The sequence below is a fragment of the Anomalospiza imberbis genome, chromosome 6 (assembly GCF_031753505.1).
Source record: "Anomalospiza imberbis isolate Cuckoo-Finch-1a 21T00152 chromosome 6, ASM3175350v1, whole genome shotgun sequence".
NCBI lineage: Eukaryota > Metazoa > Chordata > Aves > Passeriformes > Viduidae > Anomalospiza > Anomalospiza imberbis.
The window spans coordinates 11,054,125-11,073,867 of NC_089686.1; the positions used below are offsets into that span (position 1 = coordinate 11,054,125).

The following is a 19,743-nucleotide window of genomic DNA, read 5'->3' on the forward strand; positions in this document are numbered from 1 at the left end:
TTAGAGAAGCAGTGGCATCAAGGCTAAAACATCCCACTACATGCAAGAACCAGGACTTTCTAGTATTCCTAGTCTAGACCTAAGATTCAGAACTGCCCAGCTGTAGGTGGCTCCAGAATCAAGACAGGAGCTTGCCATCTGGAAGACTAAATGTAACTGACTTTTTTTGATTCACAGGCTCCTGGTCAGTTTTTGGATTACTCAAAAACCAGTTATGTTGAGGGAGAAGGAGAAAGCTATCGACTCTTTAGCAAAGCTTGTATTTCTCTTCTGCTTTTTAGTTAAAACGATGGCCTGGTACTCTATGGAAGACGTTGCTAAGTTCTGGATTTACCTTGTGTGGTGAGAAGAACTTTCTCTGCATTATTTGGCAGTCCCAGCCATGATGGTGTTTGTGTATCTGGGAGCATCTCAACCCATTGGACAAACTCTTCACGCCTGCAAGGCAGAGTTTTAATATTCATTAAAAGGTTTCCTCTGCTAGAATGCCAAGGTAATGCTTTGCCTGAGACAGACATTTACACAGCACAGAAATACAGGTTATGTGCTTGGGTTTCTTTTCTTTGTGTGAAGTTTTTTAATTAAAAAAAAAAAAAAGTTGTACATAAGAGATCAGGATAAGGAAAAAATGATACCTGATTCCATCCGGCATCTGAATATCTTTGTGTCCATCAACCTTGCAAGCCAGCTTGAATTCACTGTCAAAACTTAAGGTAGTGAACAGACGTTCCAAGAAAGTGTTTAACAAACGTTGATCAAATTCATTATCGATACGACCTCCATAGATAGACTGAGCCATCAGTGTCTTCAGTGCAGACCAGGGAATCTTATCGGGGGAAATGTTTTGGCGACCCTATAATTAGCAGGAAACATTTGTTAATTGCCAACAGGTTTTTTTTGCCTACTCATTTAACTATAATTTCTCCAGAACAGACTGTTTCAGTGAAGATCCAAAGTAATTTGTTAACTTGTGCCTAAGTACACAACACTACTTGCCTTTGCTGTATCATCCAGCCAGGTATCGACTGTGTCACAGGCAGATCTCAGGTCAGATTCTCCAAACTCGTACTTCTTGGACCAGCCCAACGGAGCATAGCGCAGGCGCTCTTGGATAATGGCATGGAACCAGGCAAGCAGGAAATATAAACGAGCACGCTCATTTGGAGACTAGAAGTGGGAGAAAAGAACCAACACAAAACCAAACAACTGTTACTCAAGTAAACTGATAAAACCAAAGCCTGCTAAAAGACTAGAAAGTATCAGATTTAATGCCAGATTGCTACTGAAATTGAATACATTCTACCAACAGAAAAAGCAACTACTACTTTGCTTGGGTGAGGAGAGAAAAAACACTTCAGGAACATCTTAGTAGCTGAGGTTTTATCATCTAAGGTAAGATTTCAACAAAAACGTTCTTCCATTTAGTTTCATCAAGACAAACCACAGCCTCACCTTGCACATTCTAGAAACTGGAATGCTACTGAAGGTCCTCAGCATGTTTGCCTTTACACCAGGAGGAGGCTCAAACACGAAGATCCGGCCGGCACGTAACAAATTCACTGGCACCTAGAGAAGATCAATAAGCTCAAATCCAGCTGCTTTAGCCTTCATTAAATTAAATCCCAGCAGAGTTTGCATTAGCTTCAAAACCTCATGGTGACCACATGAAGTACTGCCTTTCTTTTAGAGGTAAGGGGAAACAGCAAAAGCAACAGTATGAAGTTTACAGCTACAATTCAGTTATCAGAAAGCAAGGATAATAATTGCCCTGACAGGTGTGTATTTTCCTTCTTCTTTACTACAGAAGGCAGTCATGAGAGAACCTTCCCTGGGGAGCACTCTTAGCTCTGCAAGCCACTTACTCTGCAAGATAATAAAATCTTAAATCACCATTACCTTTGGATTTATCTCCATGGTAAGGAAGAGCCTGAAGCAAGCATGGGGTTGCAGGGAATGTAGTTTCTTTTCTAGCTGCATGAGCCAGCCAGGAGCCAGGTGAACATTCTTCAGCATTACCCATCTGTGAATTTTTGAAACAGAACAAGTGCTTTTTAGTGAACAGCTTATGGATCCTGGCTGTGATCATCACAAAGAGCAACAGAATTATCAATGCTATAGATTTTCCTCCCTCTTTTAAACTTGCCTTCTACACAGAATCAGTTACTATGCACTGTAAATGGGTTAACTTTCTTGTTTTGCAGGTACAACCTACTGCTCCTGAAAATATTTAAACAGAAGATGTAAACAGATGTGCTTGCTATTACAAACTTAAATTCAAAAGATAGGCCTACTTTTTTTTTACTCAGTTTTATCTCTTTAACCAATAGATAACTTCCCCCTTTCTACTAGGCAGTATTCTAGCTGAAAATGAAATAGAACTTACCTTCCAGATTTCACTGCTGTGTTTATTGCTTTATCTGCTTGGTTAAACCCTTCCGCAGAACCTAAAAGACAGAATGGCTGCTAAATCTCTTACTACTAACAGTTTCATTTATGCTTAGATGTTGAAATAAGGTATGCTCTTACCAATAGCAATAGAAGTAATCTGTGTATTCTGCTCAGCTGCAAGGTCTTCAACATGACCACTGGCATCATAACCAGGCACTGAACACATCAGCACAGGGGTATTTGGTTTCACCTGTGCTCCAGGAAGTTGAAAAGGATATGAATCAATCACTAGATAAATATTAGAATGCAGTAAGCTCAGTGTTTCTTCCCTCTCTTCAACTAAAACTATTATATTACTCTTATTTTTACTTAAAAAAAAAAAAAAGAGAAACAATCCACTCCTCATACCAGAGAAGGAAGAAATATTAATTGGATAGCTTAACTCCTTGTGCAACTCATGCAAGATGGCCCTAAGCATTTCAAAACCAAATAGTGTACCTCTGTATCCACAATGTGTGTCAGATCTAAAGGCTGCTCCATAATGGACATGAAAGACTCTCCAAGATTTGTTGAAACAAAGGTATGTGCCATGGCCAACAAACGATCCGGACGGAAGGCCTGGATCAGAAGCAAGCGATGAATGGCCTGTCCAATGGGAGCTGGAAACAGGAGACAGGATTAGATAGACCCTCCTCTCCTCAGTTCTCCATTCAGTTTCTCCCCATCTTGTTCTGAAGACTACATATTTAGAAAGTTAATTATCCTTTTGGAAGATCTGATGCAACTTTTTAATGAAATGCTTATATTCTGTTTTCAATTTAACAACTGAAAAAAATTAGCAGCTTCAGCTGCTTTACAAAATCTACAGCCTAGAATTATTGACATGAGCAATTTTAATTTCCAGGGACAACAGGTTATTTCACATCTTCTCATTCAAAAAATAATCTGCTCTTCTGCTAGAGTTTGAAGTCATACATTTGACTAGTATGGATAAGGTAGTTAACCTAGAGCTGCTTCAGTTAATGTTCCAGCAGCTTTAATAAGCAGCTAGTAAATATGAGCTTAGAATCCTGAATTTAGAAAGCTATAGGAATGAGCCTGGAATGATCAAAGACAGCAAAGACTTCCTAAAGTTACCTTTCAGACAGGGGAGGAACTGAAGGGCAACAATTACCCTCAAGTTCTCACTCCTGAAAAATTAGCACTGACAACTAATGTAGCAAGAGGTAACTTCATGCTTAGGTACAACTGCAGGTCTAAAACTTTACTAGGCCACCCCCGTCCTCAGAAGATCCATGTCTTGGAGCTTTTTAGAATGTTGAGATATCTCCAGATTGGCAATGACTAAGGTTAATCCAAACTATTATGAAGTCTAATGAGATTGCAGAATTACGTTTCATCCTCAGTGGAAGACCAGATCACAGGTTAAGGTGCAGCAACCAAGTGTAGTAACTACTGCTTAGAAGAGTTTGGTTTAAAAAATCCAGTGAAAACAAACAAACCTCCCAAAAAACCCCAAAACCAAACCCACTAGACTTGATGTTCTTATACAGTCCCAACTTTATAATCTTTAGAATTGCTTTTAAACTAATAGTAACTACTTAGATCAGTACAGTAGGACTGATATGGACAACAGTGCACATTCACTTACTTGCAGGTTTTTCTTCAGTCCAAAGGTATGGCACCGTCTGTTCTGGGGAACTGCTATCCAGCCAGATACAGAATTGCTGTATTGAAAAAAGAAATATGCAAAAAACCTGAAGTTGACTTTCAAGAGATCAGAAATGTACAGCAAGGACATGTAAAACTCAAATTACACTTTGTCTATTATCCTATCTTTACATGTACCAAATAATTTCACTGATATGCCTCATTTCACTGATAGCCTCCAGCACAACTGATTCTACAGATCTCTGTCAAGTCCCAGGCCAAGCTGTAAGTTATTTTACCCCAGGCTGAACAGTTTGAGAAAAATTAGATGTAGTAAAGAGAATTCAACTTCTAATTCAACTTCTAATATAAAAATTAGGCAGGGCAACCAAACAGATACTATTTAAGATATGGACGTAATTTGTGACATACAATTTCACAGTCAAGACAAAAATGTATCAGTGTTTAGAAGCTGAGTACCATTCAAACTCATTCCACACAGGCATGTCCAGAGCCCACCATAATGAAGTTTATGTGTGGCCTGGGCTGCTCCTCTCTGCTGCATAATTATCACACAATAGTGGCACAGCAAAATATATGCAGTGTCACACTTTCTGCTACCATGGAACCAAAACTGGTCAACCACAAAGCCAGAGGTATGGTGAAATGTTTCTGAATGATGAACAGTGCTGGTCTTTACAAATTTCACAGCTGGGTTATGAGGGAAGTAAGAACATTAATTTCCACAACTACAACTAGTTAATCTTTAGGGCTTCTCTTTCCACAGCAGGAGAGCTTGCTTCTAAAAATGAAGCTTTTCAAGCAGACAGCTGAAAAGCTTAACAAGACAGTTCAGTAGAGAGACAGACACTAGGCAACACTTACTTCATCAGCTTGAACTTTTGAAACAAGGTCCTTGAATGCAGGAAGGCAGCTCAACCTCATCATTGCCTCTGTTTGCTCTACAGTCAGACCATTGATTTTGGGGAGAGATGCAGTGTTTAGTACAATCTCCTTCCCTCTCAAGAAGTGTTGGAATTCTGCATCGTATGTAGGCTCCCTAATGTTAAGGGAAAATAAGATTTTAGCTAGATGCCTTCAAGATAGCCCTCTCTTTTTCAGCTGAAGTGAAGCAAGAGAACAAACATTTACCCAATAGTGCCTTTCAGTTTGATCCGGGCCAACAACATGGCAAACGTTATGTGATCCTGGTGCAGCATGCCACGTGCCACTCGGTTGAAGGCCACCTAGGAACAAAACAGAGTAGTAGTGTAAGAAGCTTTGAACTCTGACCCTTCAAAAATTATTAAAGAATTAAATTTATTAATTAAAAAACTGAACCTGAAAGAGATCCTTTGTGATGATTGAGAGACGATGAGTATGGTCTGTAATTCCCTTCAGATTTGGATTCTCATACAGGACATTGTGATAGATGTCCAAGAAAAACTGGAGGGAGTATTGGTAAAGGAAATGTATCTGAAAGAGAAGAGAGTTTATTTTTTCTCTCCACAATCCTGCTGTTTGATAACCAACAGAGTATGTCTACCAAACTGCAAATATTGGGCAGTGCCTATTTAGCTTTAACCAGTAAACACTCAAAGCTCCTGAGAGGAAGAACTCAGTCTACCTGTTTCAGTGACTCCATAGTAAAGTAGATACTGCTGCAAGCTGTGGAAAGAGGCAAGTACTGCTGGGAAACAGTCTCCACTTCTTGCATGACAATATCAGTCTCTTCTACTTTTCTGGTGACCTCTGCTGCTTCCTTCTTCAGGTTCTCAAGTGTAGTAATGATGGTGTCATCATCCAGGATACGTCCCTTCACTTCATTCAGTGCTTGTAGTAGGGATTTTTCCAATTGACGTAAGCGCAGCTGAAATTCACCTTAATTAGAAGAAAAAAAAAGTCATACATACATATTGTACAGATATGTTAAAGAATTATGTGAATTGTGTGTAGTTTGCCACTGGGCATCCTGAAAAAAGAGTATGAAGACATTTTACTGTGTACTCTTAGAGTAAACCCACTGTATTCTTTTAGAGCAGGAAGAAGTTAATTTTGGTAAACGTACCCTGAAGCTTGAGGAGGTCAGAGCGTTTTTCATCAACATCTGGTCTTTCAGCTTTCAGGACTTCATTCAGACACTGGCTCTGCAAGCTGCTGCGAGTTACCGTGAAGTTCACAAACGTAACACGAGAACAGAGGTCTGGTGGGAATTCAACCTGTCACAGGAAACACGAGAAAGGTTTCTCAGCTCTCTTCACATGCCATTTCTACAAACAGGACTGCTTTTGATTTTACTTACTGTTGGATCTCTGGTGGAAAGGAAGATAACAAAGGATGGTGACAAATCAATATCTTGGTCTCCCAGAGTAATCAGAACTCTGCCTCCAGTTCTTCGGACTTCACGATTCAGAACAGGATTCAGAACTGGATCATAGCTCTCCACATCCTAGAAAGACAGACGTGTTAAAAGACTGTTGTTTGCAAGTGTCTCAAGCTGAAACTCTCAATCCAAGAGGAGCTTGAAATTCTGGTAAGCAAACAACTGGCAGCTGGTTTGGAAGAGGGATCACATTCAGAAGGTATTTGCACTTTAAATGTGTAGTTGAGCTACACAGGTACAGAAGGGAAGTATTATTAGTGGCTGTAATTTTGTTAGCTCTACTGTAGGTAAGCCCTATTTTAAACAGTACAAGCAACAGTTACTGATCTTTTCCATTTCCATACTAAGAAGTGAAAAACATACCAATTTCAAGTGAAAGTCAATTATTCCTATAGTTGCCTATTTCTTCATGTTACTGAAATTTCTCCCTGATACTCAGAGCAGATTTAATTCTAGATAATTAACAATATTAGTTGCCGTTATCTATGACTAGAGAAAGCACATAAAGACAAAGGAACAGATAGACAGGTTGCAAGTCATTTTATAGTATGGAAAGATCATTTCAAAATAAAAGAATTTCATCTTGAAATGGTGGAAAAAGAAATACCTTATTTTGATTTTGTAGCTCATTAATTCTTCTCAGGACTAATACCACATGTATCACTATTTACTTGTTAAGTTGTAAATTGAAAATAAAGTTGCTTGCATGTTACTAAGAGAACAATTGCAAACTTTTCTAATACATAGAACAGAATTCAAGAATTTAAATAGCTTCTACAGAATCATGCCACTAACCTGAACTAGAAGTGGGTTACCAAATCTCAAGGCACTTTCCAAGTTCTTCCTGAAAGCATCATCCAAGAAGCTTGTACGAGTTATCTTACGGTCTTTATATTCATTCATGATAAACTCTGTAGCTTGCCCAGAGGGATCGATGATCAATGGATACCTTAGGTTAATAATAAAACACTTTCATTATTTAGGTTTTGACTGCAGACAGTGTCTAATCAGTTTTATGAATTTACACTGCGTTATTAGTCTCAACTCTAAAGCCTTGTTTATTCCTTCACTAAGTTGAGGCACGTTCAGTGACTCACTTCAGTTTTGAAAGATAAGTTTGTATTTGAGCAACAAAATAGCTCAAATAACAAAATAGTTCAAGCCAACTGATTTTAACAGCTAAGCATAACAAAAAAGGCAAGCAAAGGTGAATGAGAGTTTTTATGTTTACACGTGATTCAGAAGCTTTTGTGAACATTAGAGCTTCACACCCCAGTGAGACAGTGCTTTGAAGGAGCTACTGTGATTCGATAGGTGCAAACCCTTCCTGCTGTGAGAATGTTGCTTAAGAACTTCACATCTTAGAATGAAGTACCTGTTAAAGCGTTTGAGCATGATGGCATTCTCCGTGCACAGGTCATCTGCAGGCAGGGAACTCGCTTGCCAGCGCAGCCGCTCATCGGCGTTGGAAAGGTACTCGGTCCTTGCGATGTCTGTGCGGAACTGCAGGAAGCAAACAAAGTCAATATTTAACCTGACATTCTCCAACCAGCTGGTGAAGACATTTTAAGTAAATGCAGCTCTACAAAGCTGCAACAGTTTTCCAACAGCTCCATTCTTTACCTAGCAATCCTAAAGCTTAAATCCTGCAGTAAATCAATTTATGGTTAACTTATCAGGACTGTATCTTTACCTGGATATTTGCTTGCTGCAAATGGTGAGACCATGTAGTGAACAGATTCTGACGCATCTGCTGGTCAAAGTAGCCAGCGTAGGCAATAAAAGCTCCTGAAAGTAAACAGTCTCCTGCAATAGTGGACATCTGGTTTTTGAAAGTTTCACTTGTCTTCTCCCATCTTTCACGTTCAGCAGAAAGACTCTTCAGAAGAGCTGTGCTACGGTTTACCTAGAAAAAGTGGTGAAGCAGATTCTTTAGATGATGAAATGTTCCTGTATTACAAATCTCTCAGAAAACTTAAATTCTGACTCAAGGCCCAAGTTATATTTAAAAGCTCAGAATGAGATTAAATTTGGGGTTCCTCAGTGCCAATTTATTAAAGTTGATTCTAACTGTTACCTTGAGGAACTTAGAAGTGCTAAGTACTAGCAGAGTAGCAACATACTAATGATGAGATCAAGTACATAGAGAAATCCACACTCCCCTCCCTGAAGTCCAGTTAAGACATTATAATCCCACTACATCCATGTCTCTTTTCAAAGGCTTTCTATATATTTTAAACCTTATGAGAACTGTCTTGTTAATCAAGTAGCAACATAAGTTGGTATTTCTCTAACTCCACACCGGTTTCTTGAGAAGCCTCATGATACTCAGAGACAAAACAGTTCAAATGCACAGCACAGGGGAAGCAACCAAGTCCACTCTCAAATTTGAAGAATTATTCAATTTCAGACTGTCAAAGATCAAAGAATGAAAAATGATTGGTAAATGAAGTCTTACTTTTGCTTCAACAGCTGCCAAGTCTGCCTTAATAGCTTGAGCCTCTGAAATCAGTACTGCATATTCTTCTTTGTAACGGGCAATACTGGCCTCAAGATCACGAATCATCTGTTCCACTTCATTTGCTTTCTGTTGGTTGTCTTTGGCATCATCCTCCAGCTTCTGCAGTTCATTGCGTAGAGGTTCCACTCTTTTCAACATGTCAGCATAGTTCAGCTGCGAATGGTGAACAGAACCTTTACACTTTCTAAAATCACATGTTATCAGGAACCACAGCATTCAGGTATGTACTAACAACTGCATCTTTTCAAATTTATGTACTTCTGACCTGTGTAAGAATTAATAACTACTTAAGAGAAACCTAGTATTGTTTATCAGTCCCTAGGACTCTAGTTTAAACTAAGCACAGAAACATAAGGAATTGCTTTTTCCAAGATCCTTGTACTGCTCTGTAGATTTACACAAAGTCATTCAAAAGGTTCAGACCCCATTAAGAAGTGCACAGCATCGTTTTACATAAATATTCAATGGGGTGTCCATGCCAGTGCTGTGCTCATCTGCCCTTCTCAGCAGTGAAATGAGTAAAGCTAAGCCACAGAACAATTAGGACAGGGCCTGCTGGCAAGTTTGAAGTTAAACAGAGTCTCTCCCGATCATGCCATTCCAAGCAGACAGAGTTTTAACGAGCCAAGAATTTTGCTGTATTGGAACACCAACAGGCAAGGAAAACCATTCTTGGGTATCTCACTCTGGGGGCAAGATTCCCAAAGCATATTCCTTTAGGAAACTTAAAAGTCTGCCCTGAGTGTGTCCTACTCTGAGGCAACAGAAATGCACGCTCATTAAGAGGACTGCACTGCATTTTCCACTGGACAACTGTCTTGTCCTGTAGAATGACATCACATACAGCAAGTATCCACCAGTGTTCACTGTAAACCTGAAGTTTTTCAATGCAGAGGCTGCATCACAACTGGCCAATAATTCTCTGGCATGGCACTATATATCCCATAAGCATTCATCTAAACCATCTACCCCATTTCTTTGAAGCAAAATAGCTTGCAATATATAACTGAATAAAGGCAAATTCAGAGCTGTTAGAGTGCCTTCTGGCTCACTCTTTTCACCTTGCCTTTGCCTCCTCAAACTGACTTTACCTGTGCAATCGCCCATTTCACCATAGGTCCACAGGCCAGTGATGCTCTGTTTACAATTTCATAGTTGTAACTTGGATTTGACAGGTAATTTTTCTTCATCTTCTCCCGGATGGCATCACTGCAAGGGAAACATTTCCACAGATAACATGAGTACACTGTGTCAGCCCACAGGTGCTCAGTATCCCTGTATCTGGCCTGCCCTCCACAGCTGCTAAGAAACATTTCCTGTCAGTTTTGCTGAGTAGTAGCTGGGATGTTCAACATGTTGTTTTAGAAATTACAGCTTACAGGTGATAAAAAAAATTTTATCAATATTTTAAGATTAGTCATTCACAAACTGCTCAACTCTGGAGCTGGAAGAGAATCAGATATCTCTAGTCTGACCTTCTGCTCACATTTAGAGCCAGCTAGGAAGCTGACCTCCTAAGCTGAATAAAGCTGAGAGCAGCCTGGTCTGATATTGCTGCAAAACCACTTCCAACTGACAATGTGGCTTTGGACACCAACACATTGCTTTGCAACCATGTCATTAAGTCACACAACAAGCAGCTGCTTTGCCTCAATTTTCATGATACACCTTGGCTTCAGCAGTCTATTTCCTGTACCACCTGCATGTTCACCATGTGCAACAAGCTGGTGTCAAAAGAAGTTCAGTGCTACCAAAGCAACTACACAGAGGAAAGTCCAGTTAAGACCATCCATTCTTTGTAATTGGTTTGTTCACATAAATATCTCACACTTGCACTTCACCTGATTTCCTCAGCAGAGAAGTTAACAATGGTTGGAATGAAGTTCTCTCTCATGATGATGGAACGTATTTGTTTCCAGTCAGTGGTGCTTTCACCTAACAGCAGGCAGATGGACTCCAGGGCCAGCTTAACTGCTGCAGGTGGATTAGCCATGGAACGGACCTCTACCAGGTGCTGCTTCTTTATTGACTTCACAGCTAACCAGTGCCAGAAAGATGAAGAGTGTTGATTAGGAAGAAAACAAACAGTTAGCAAAGCCCTGCAGAGTACCCTGCATTTGTAAAAATGCTTCAAGATTCTAAAAAGGAATATGAGGTTATTAGAGAAGCAGATACAACTGAATAACTACGATATTACAAGACACATGTCCACAAATGTCAATTTGTCAAACGGGCACAGGCAACTTACTCTGCTGCCTAAAAATTATTCACTCAAACCAGTGATTTGTCTACCCAGTTTAATGAATGAACAGCTTGACTTTATGCTGTCTGTTCCGCAGCAAGGCATCACTGGTCTTTCTACAGCTGATCTGCCAGAAACTAAGCCACAAACCATAGAAGGAGTATCAAGAATCAGACTGGTACTATTACACACAGACAAAAACCCAACCAACCAACCAAAAAAGAACCCCACAACAATCACAGCTCAAAGACTGTGAATTTAAAATTTAAAAGAAAGGATTTCTTCAACTCTGTTCAGCCCCATGCTACAAGCCTACACTTTTATTAGACAGGACCAACCTAGATCACAAGAAAACACATTCCCATAGACCAGTTTTAGATCCAAGACCACAGTGTGATCCCTTGAGGTGCTAACATACCATTCTGAGCTTCAATGACAGCAGGCTCCACCTTGTCAAGATCTTCTTTCACACTCATCTGCTTGTCTGCAATGACCTCCTGCTGCTTGTGCAGCTGCTCCTGAATCTCCTGGCTCATAACCTGTAAGGAAATTTCACAGACAAAATACTGGTTTTTAGAAGCTGAAATTCTTCCAGTACTTGGTCTGTAGGGTCTATTTTGTAAACAAAATAGTTGCTATGCACAGAGATTTAACAAAAACTGTTACCTTTTTCTTCTCAGCTTCCTGTTGGTCTTTCACCATCTTTTTCAGCTTGTCATTGGCTGCTGCATTTTTCACTTCCAGCTCCTGACTCTTTATTCTTAGGTCACGCCGCAATTCCTCCACCTAAGGTTGATTGCAAGATGGAAGAGAGAATTCATATTGAGCATTGAGATCTATTTACTCACTCCAGCTTTACACAGGGCAAAGTTTCAAGAATACATACCTGATCAACTGTTTCCTTGATTTTTCTAAGACCAACATTCAAGTGCATTTGCTGCTCCTCCAGTTCACTTCGCTTTTCATTGAACAAGTTGGCATAATGGTTGATGAAGTCCAAATAGTGGCGTGGTGTGATCGCCATGGTTCTGCCTCCTCGTTTTGCCAGCCGAGCATTAGCCTTAAGGGAACAAAGTGTTGTAGAGTATGTACTGTTTTAAAATTTATCTGGTTGCCAAGGATCATAGTTTTTAGGAAACTGGTGAATGATGCCATGGCCTAGAGGTAAGTGTAAGTTAAGCAATGTAATAACATACCTGGTGAAGAGTCTGATGAACAAACACACAGCTATTAACAATAGCCTCCCTGTGTGATGGTGGTTGTGGCAGCTTATCATACACAACTGGCATGTAATCAGGCACAATGTAATTTGGTTTCTCAAGATCCATTTTGCTTGTGAACTCTTTGCCAACTTGGTAAAGTGCCTCAGTTGACCAGTCTCCAAACCAGTTCAGGACACATCTGGAATACAAAGCATTTGTGAAGACTTCCCCAAAAGTAGTATTTTAATGGTACCTGTAAAATATGTTGGAATATGTAGCAATTACCTGTTGAAGAGTGCAGGAGAGGTAGCTGCCCTGTCCTTCAGGCCCTCAGAAGATGGATTCATAGTGAACACTACATGCAGATTGCGAATAACTTGGCTGGTGAACCATTTGTAGAGTTCCTCATGTGAATCTAACATTAAACCTTCTTTCTGTGCTCCTTCTTTACACTGAGTCATGAGGGTAGCATATTCATCTCCTTCAAAGAGACCAGGAACCTAATTCAAAACATAGTTTTGCTGTAGTTTATGGTAGTAAAAAGGTGCAAAAAAATATTTATTTAAAATCTTCTTACCTCTCCATTGGCTAGGAGAGTGTTCATTCTCTCCAGGAACCCAGAATCCAAGACGTTTGACTCATCCATAATGAAAGCTATTTTTTCATTTTTGCAGCCAGAGCGTCTCAATACTGTCCTAAGGTCTTCATCAAAATCTTCACCTGTGTATTTTCTGTGAACCTGGTAAGAGTTTACATCCGTCATTAACATTTTGGTTTAGCTTTTAATGGGATTTTAGGGGTCAATATCTAAGTGGGAGTTTTGACTTACAGGATTTTAGAAGTAAACTTAGCACACCAACCTTGATTTGGTAGACACTCAAACCGTTCATCCAGGCAACAAATCTTGACAGGGTTGTTTTCCCTGCTCCACTGACTCCAATTAGCAGCAAGTGGCCCTGTGGCTGACGGAAGATTCTGAAAAAGAACATAACCAAGTGTGATTGAAAAGTGTTAGCAACTTACTGAAGCATTTTCTGGAACATCTAAGCTTCAAGTTAGTACCCAAACTAACGCACCTTTCCAGATAGGATCCCGCTATCTGGAGGCTGGCAGTATATTTTCTATAGAAATCAATGAGACCATTCTTACTTTGTACTGAGGCTATTCTGGTTTAGAGTAACTCTAGATACAGCTTATACGAGCAGAAATGGAAGTCTGAGCTTACCGGTCAATTCTTAACACATGATCCAGGACTTCATTGAACAGGACAAGTGGTACATCAAGTTCTTCTTCATAAAAGACTTTAAGCCTAGCTTTCACATAGTCTCTCAATTCTTCCTGATCCACTGGAATATAATCCTAAAAGAACCAATACAGTCAATACAGTATGGAAGTTAAGATTAAGGGAATTTGCTTAGGGGTAAATTTATGAGTACACCAAAGCAGAATTACTAGAATACTTGAAGTAGCAATCCTCTACAAAAGCTTAAGAACATTGTACTCATTTAACTTGCACAGGAACATGTCCATGGGGTTTAAACACTGTATCTACTGAACGTACCATAGGCTGTGCTGCCAGTTACCAAAGAGACTGGGAAGTAGCACTACAGACTAACTCCCTTCCCCAATTTATTTTAAACAGCCTTTCCTAGTCACTTACTATTGGTCAGAGATGGGTAGCAAGCTAGGTGGACCTTTGCCTAAACTCACCAGGATTTGTACAGGTTACCCAGATGGATCACTTCAGATTGTAAGAAACAGGCCACCAGAAAATGTGTATTATCAGTATTGCTCAAGGGTCACTGCCTTATCCAAGAGATTCCATAAGGAATAACTGTCACCTGGTAGTGTCAAAATATTCTTGAGAAATATTATTTTATAATGCCTTTACATTCCATAGTGGCTCTTACAATAGCATCCCTGGCATAACAGCTTTTAAATTTGTGGCAGAGTTCACTTCAGATAATCATACTAAAAATTTCTTGGAGATCAATTTAACAGCATGATGGGCACCGATTACCACTTTAATAAGGCCATAAGAGCTGCATCTCTCAGTTGCATCTAACCTATTTAATTTTGGGGTTTATTTTTTCTTAAATTTTGACTTGCCTTTGACAGCCAGTTGCTGTACAAGATAGGTCTGCTCATAGCCTTTTCTTTGTCAATGTTGGGGAAGTGTTTCAGAGCAACCATGTCAATGTTCTCATCAGTCCAGCGTCTCTCCTCATCTTCCACAAGTCTGGATAAAGAATTAAGTCAGTGAGTACAGCCCTCTGTAATGGGAGGATATAATCACACCACATGGCAGCACTATGACTGAAGTGTATTTTTGCTTTGTACAGATACAACTCCTAAGTCAAGCTGGAGTGAAACAAAATATTCTCACTGGTATTCCAGCTATGATACACTTCCGTTTGATGTTCTAATGAAAGTTGGCAAAGAGTAGGCAACTTTTTATGGTTTCGCTTCCCCAGCTCATGAATGTTTTACCTGTCCTGGAAGAGACGTAAGGCTTCGTGGGCCCAAATCCTGATAAGGCCTTCAACTGGTAAGGTTTCTAGTGGTCTTAATGCTTCAAATATACCTCTCACCCACCGAGTCATTTCACGAGGTGAGTAGATGTAGTGTGGCTGCGTGTCTTGAGTGAATCTCTCCTAAAAATTTAAACTTAATTAGTTATTTTATCTCAAAGTTGCAACATATTTTTTATAGGACTTGGCATTGCAAGATATTACTCTGACAGCATAATTCATTTTTGCTAGAACTCCAGTAATTAGTTGAGTTCTTGAACACATATTATCCATGAGAAAAGCTAACAACACATGCTAAATGAAGCATAGAAGAAAGCCTTCTAACTGGAGTTTGGAGTTGCACTTCACAAGTTACCTGAGACATTGTGTAGAATTCTACCATAGCAGCAGTGAGAGGCTCTGCATACGTGCGAAGTGATGGGATCAGCCTCAGCATCGCACGATTGAATGTTCCATATATCTGAGTAAGTGAAGCTGGTCCAGGATAGTCCACATAAACCACAGGAACATGTCGTAAGAATCTGAAAGATTAGCATATTACACAGTACAGAAAGTCAAATTACTATCTGTATCCTCTTCATTATCTTTTGCCAAAATTAAAAACTGCTTGATTCAAAACCATCAGCAGCAGCTGTAGCTGGTTTGATTGCTCCCATTCTCAAGTGTTTCAGACAGGTGATTCAACAGCCTAATACTGAGCTCACTGCCAGGCTGTCACAGTAAGAACCAAGCAGCAGATAGTGCAAAAACAAGGAACAAAATTTCAGCACAGCTGTTGTTAAACAAGTGTGTTAAGAACAGATTACATAATCAATGCTTCAGTTTTGACTCCTATTCCATTGTTACCTAGAATTTACTAGACACATTACCTGTGTGACAGAGGTTTTCTTCCAGGATCGGTAGGTGGATTACATGCACCAACAAACTGAATTCTCTCCAGCTTCACCCATGTCTGGTCAGATGTACGATAGAATCCTCCATGTTCCACCATCTGGAACAAAAACAAAATCACATCAGTGGAACATTTTATTTCCCTATAAGTAGCTGCTCTGATACAGTTGATTACTAAGCAAAACATACCTGTCTAATGAAGGATATGACTCTCTGTGTGCCATACTTATCCATATCTGGCAAGTTGATTTCATCACAGAACAGCACCAGCCACTTTCCTAACTGCACAGGAGCCAGCACCACTCCATTAGGGGTACGCCTGTATTCACAGTAGTGATCAAAAGTTTTCAACAGCAGTTCTGGAGTGGTAGCACTTGAAAAGTTGAGTCCAACCACCTTAAAAAAGAGTATAGTGGAAAAAAAATTAAAATACACTAAGGACTGAAAGAGAGTGTATCAGGAATCCTGGAAATGGGTATGTTTGGCTGTTCACAATGGAAGAACATATACTATCCACCTTACATGTATATTACCACATATATACAGCCATATACAGCCTAGATACTCTCTGCTTCCCACTGCAAGTTCTCCATTTTCCATGCAGCAATGCTTCTTGCCCACCCCTGTATTTTGAACATGACAGCCTCATGTAACTGTCACTCCACGTAAATACACAAAAGGATGAGAGCTACTCTTAAACATTTGCACAGTATTTTAAAAACTAAATACAGGAATGCTCCTCTATTACTGAAGTGGCAAAGGAAGAAAGCAGCTTTTGGCTAATAAACTTGAGAAATGAATTTATATTCTCAATGTGATTTTTATTTTTTTGCTATCTATACACATGACTAACTGAGATGAAGCTATCACTGAGTTTCTGCTAGGAAATAAATTCCATGCTATCTTTAATCTTAAAAAGATTAAAGACTTACTACTAATCTGTAATTCACACACCCATGTGCACGCACACACACACGTCTCTTGTGTACCTCCATGTCAGGCAGAGCTCTGAGAGCACTGAAGAGGGTCATGGTCTTTCCAGAACCTGGTGGGCCACAGAGCACCAGAGGTTTGTGTTCTGCCAGCCAAGTGTACAGCAATGCTTCATGGCGAACTGTATCTAGGGTTGGCACTACAACATCAGGAGCTGCAACTTTGTGTGTTTCAACTTCAATCTGAGGAACTTTGGATTGCCATGGCACCCATTCACCTGTAATGGACACCTAGAAGCACAAAAGCATGATTTGACAATTTAGAACAAGAATCCAATTAATTTAACATTAGTCAAATTAATTTTAAGTGACATCAAATTTGATGTGTTTATTTAAACAAACAGCTTGTTTGTTGAAGGGTGAAACTGTAAAATTTAAGATAGTCCAGCAGTTTCTTCTCCAGGTTTGCCTCCAAAATCTAAAGCAAGCTTTTAAGAAAATGAAAGAGCAACATTTCTAGCACAAGAAAGGTTTACCTCATAGTCAATTATAGGTATGTTGGGTGCAGTTGGCAGTGGCACAGTGGTGATTCTCCTGATGTATTCTCCCAGCTCCGCTCTCATTTTCAAACGACTGTCTCCAGAAAGAGACCACAGTATCGCATAGACCAGGTACCTCTGTAGGAAGCAACAGCAGCAGCTATTGGTTTTAGAGTAATGGTACAAAGCCCAGTGAGTAACTCAAATCTAGGCAAACACAGGAGTCACTGGAGAGGAGAGTGCATTTACCTGGATGTAACGCTCCAGCTGGTCTATCTGCATCGGGAAGTCGGGATGGTTGGCATTGTACTGGGCCACGTTGCGGCAAGCTTGGTGCAGCATGGAGAACAGAGAGCCAAGGCAGCGCAGGCGCGTGAGGTCCATAATGTGCTCCAGCTTGAAAGCGTGTTCAAGTGCCTTGGTTACCAGGCCGTTGGATGTGAAATACGGCTGCATTATTGTTGCAGCATCTCTCTGAATCTGTTGGGGGAGGGGGGAGACAAACACTGCTCTAAGCATTTGCTTCTCATTTGACTACCAGGCAGAAAGAAGAGATTTTGTTTAAGGTTTGAAATGCTTCACATTAAAAAAAAAAAAAAAAAAAAAGAAAAAAAATGTAAAGAGGAAGCCAGCTTTCCTATGATAGGCTGTCATAAATTCTATGTATGGTGTACCTGTGATACAAGCATTTTTACTACTTTATCCCATAATGAAATCAAAGCTATACCTGCAACATCGGGGATGCTGCTTCTTCTCCTTCATCTTCTTTGCCCTTTCGCCTGCGCTGAGCTTCCTCCTCACCTTCATCCAGAGGAATGCTTCTTAGTCTGGCCAGGAAGTTATTGAATATCATGTCTGTACTGAGAACATCCTCACTGAACCAGACCATACCACACCTTGACACAGTAGCCAAAGTGGCATATTTCAGATCCTGTACTTCAAACATGATACGCACCTGAAAAAAAGAAATTTAAAACAACACTTAGGTGTAAAAACAATCAACCAAAACAATACAAACACCCTTTCCCTGAAAAAACAGAGAGCTTTTAAAAGATACAGATTTGCATTTAGACTCTGAATAATAACATCAACATTGTATTGTCCTAAGGTAAGTTCATCATTATTGAAATTTACCATAAGACTTACATAATTCACATTTTGTCTTACAGAGTCAGAGTAAGTGTAAGATTAAATGTTTCCACAAAAACCTTTTACTCCAGCAAACCACAATCTGAACTTGGTATTACTTTGCTTGTGATGAGAAAGAGGCACAACACAAGTACATATTAAATTAAAACAACAAGCTTATACATAACACATAAACACAATGTAAGAAAAGTAACATTACATTTGGCGGGAGGCTGAGACGTTCTCCATTTGGCAGAGTCAGAAGTTTGTTGTCATCCAGAACAGAGTTCAAGTTCTCAACCCACTCAGGGTCTACATCACCATCAAAGATAATCCACTGACGTTTTTGTAGTTCACCTCTCACATTGTCTATGATTCTATAATAAAGAAAATATTCATTGAAGGAGAGAATTAAGGTGAGATTATCCTGGGCACAAAGGTATCAGCCAATTTGTATTTGTGCTATTAAAGACTTACTTTCTCAGGACATGCGTAAACAAGCCATCCGTCCATTCCCTGGTATTTGGATCCAAAGTACCATAGAGGTGATCTTTGCTGATTGCTTTTGGATCTATAATGTGAGCAACACCTTCCACACCCTCCAGCCGTTCAAGGGCCTTCAGAAGTACTCTCCAGGCCATGCTCTTTCCACTTCCAGAGGGACCAACCATCATCAAACCATGATTTATCTGTGTAATCTGATACAGCTGAAGAACCTGTGACACAATAAATAATGTACCAATTAACATCAGCAGGTAATCTAAGCTTTTAGGCATAGTTTGTTTAAGACAAGAAAAACTGAAAAGTTTTTGACTTTTCATAATATAAAAGGAAATTTAGTCTTATACATAAACTTAAACTGCACGTTTTCAGTTTTATATTTTACCTTTTCAACCCACATGCCACCAACTTCTTCTCCATCACCATAGGTAAGGTACATTTCCTGACACACTTTCTTAAGTTCCTCTCTCAAGGCTGTCATCTCTCCACGGTGATACTGTACTCCAGGGAATACATCAGACAGGAGACTGAACAGCAGTGGAATGTCTTCTGCAACCAGTTTTGGTACCATAGTTTCACATACACTTTGGATCAGGATCTGCAGAGAAAGAGTCACATTTCATTGAAGATTTGTTAAGTTACTTTACCAAACATGTTTGACAAGGAATACTTCACTAAATAATTTACTGATTAAGTGCCAGACCAGGGCAGTCTTAGTCAAAACAACCGTTGATGTGGTTTCAACTTTGTAACTACCCAGTGATTCCCTATTGATTTGCAGTTTATACAAGTCTTTCCTATGTCTCTTCAGTACGTTTCTGGCATTAGTTACTGA

General features: G+C 39.7%; 1 protein-coding gene across 1 annotated transcript in view; it reads right to left on the minus strand.

Annotated features, from left to right (window-relative positions):
* Positions 1-19,743, minus strand: part of DYNC1H1 (dynein cytoplasmic 1 heavy chain 1) — a 45,006-nt gene that overhangs the window by 3,664 nt on the left and 21,599 nt on the right. The window contains exons 32-72 of the mRNA XM_068192398.1: positions 19,294-19,506; positions 18,885-19,123; positions 18,628-18,784; positions 18,007-18,234; positions 17,529-17,759; positions 17,277-17,417; positions 16,798-17,031; positions 15,998-16,204; positions 15,787-15,908; positions 15,273-15,438; positions 14,877-15,040; positions 14,496-14,625; positions 13,612-13,745; positions 13,247-13,361; positions 12,964-13,125; positions 12,672-12,886; positions 12,381-12,585; positions 12,071-12,244; positions 11,851-11,970; positions 11,603-11,723; positions 10,784-10,979; positions 10,034-10,151; positions 8,880-9,095; positions 8,115-8,327; positions 7,797-7,924; positions 7,217-7,370; positions 6,341-6,487; positions 6,107-6,257; positions 5,666-5,919; positions 5,380-5,514; positions 5,191-5,285; positions 4,924-5,098; positions 4,040-4,115; positions 2,887-3,047; positions 2,527-2,638; positions 2,384-2,444; positions 1,897-2,020; positions 1,453-1,566; positions 997-1,167; positions 636-853; positions 335-438 (exon numbers count right to left, since the gene is read on the minus strand). Coding sequence (XP_068048499.1) covers positions 335-438; positions 636-853; positions 997-1,167; positions 1,453-1,566; positions 1,897-2,020; positions 2,384-2,444; positions 2,527-2,638; positions 2,887-3,047; positions 4,040-4,115; positions 4,924-5,098; positions 5,191-5,285; positions 5,380-5,514; positions 5,666-5,919; positions 6,107-6,257; positions 6,341-6,487; positions 7,217-7,370; positions 7,797-7,924; positions 8,115-8,327; positions 8,880-9,095; positions 10,034-10,151; positions 10,784-10,979; positions 11,603-11,723; positions 11,851-11,970; positions 12,071-12,244; positions 12,381-12,585; positions 12,672-12,886; positions 12,964-13,125; positions 13,247-13,361; positions 13,612-13,745; positions 14,496-14,625; positions 14,877-15,040; positions 15,273-15,438; positions 15,787-15,908; positions 15,998-16,204; positions 16,798-17,031; positions 17,277-17,417; positions 17,529-17,759; positions 18,007-18,234; positions 18,628-18,784; positions 18,885-19,123; positions 19,294-19,506 — 6,601 coding nt within the window. The remainder of the gene's footprint in view (positions 1-334; positions 439-635; positions 854-996; positions 1,168-1,452; positions 1,567-1,896; positions 2,021-2,383; positions 2,445-2,526; positions 2,639-2,886; positions 3,048-4,039; positions 4,116-4,923; positions 5,099-5,190; positions 5,286-5,379; positions 5,515-5,665; positions 5,920-6,106; positions 6,258-6,340; positions 6,488-7,216; positions 7,371-7,796; positions 7,925-8,114; positions 8,328-8,879; positions 9,096-10,033; positions 10,152-10,783; positions 10,980-11,602; positions 11,724-11,850; positions 11,971-12,070; positions 12,245-12,380; positions 12,586-12,671; positions 12,887-12,963; positions 13,126-13,246; positions 13,362-13,611; positions 13,746-14,495; positions 14,626-14,876; positions 15,041-15,272; positions 15,439-15,786; positions 15,909-15,997; positions 16,205-16,797; positions 17,032-17,276; positions 17,418-17,528; positions 17,760-18,006; positions 18,235-18,627; positions 18,785-18,884; positions 19,124-19,293; positions 19,507-19,743) is intronic.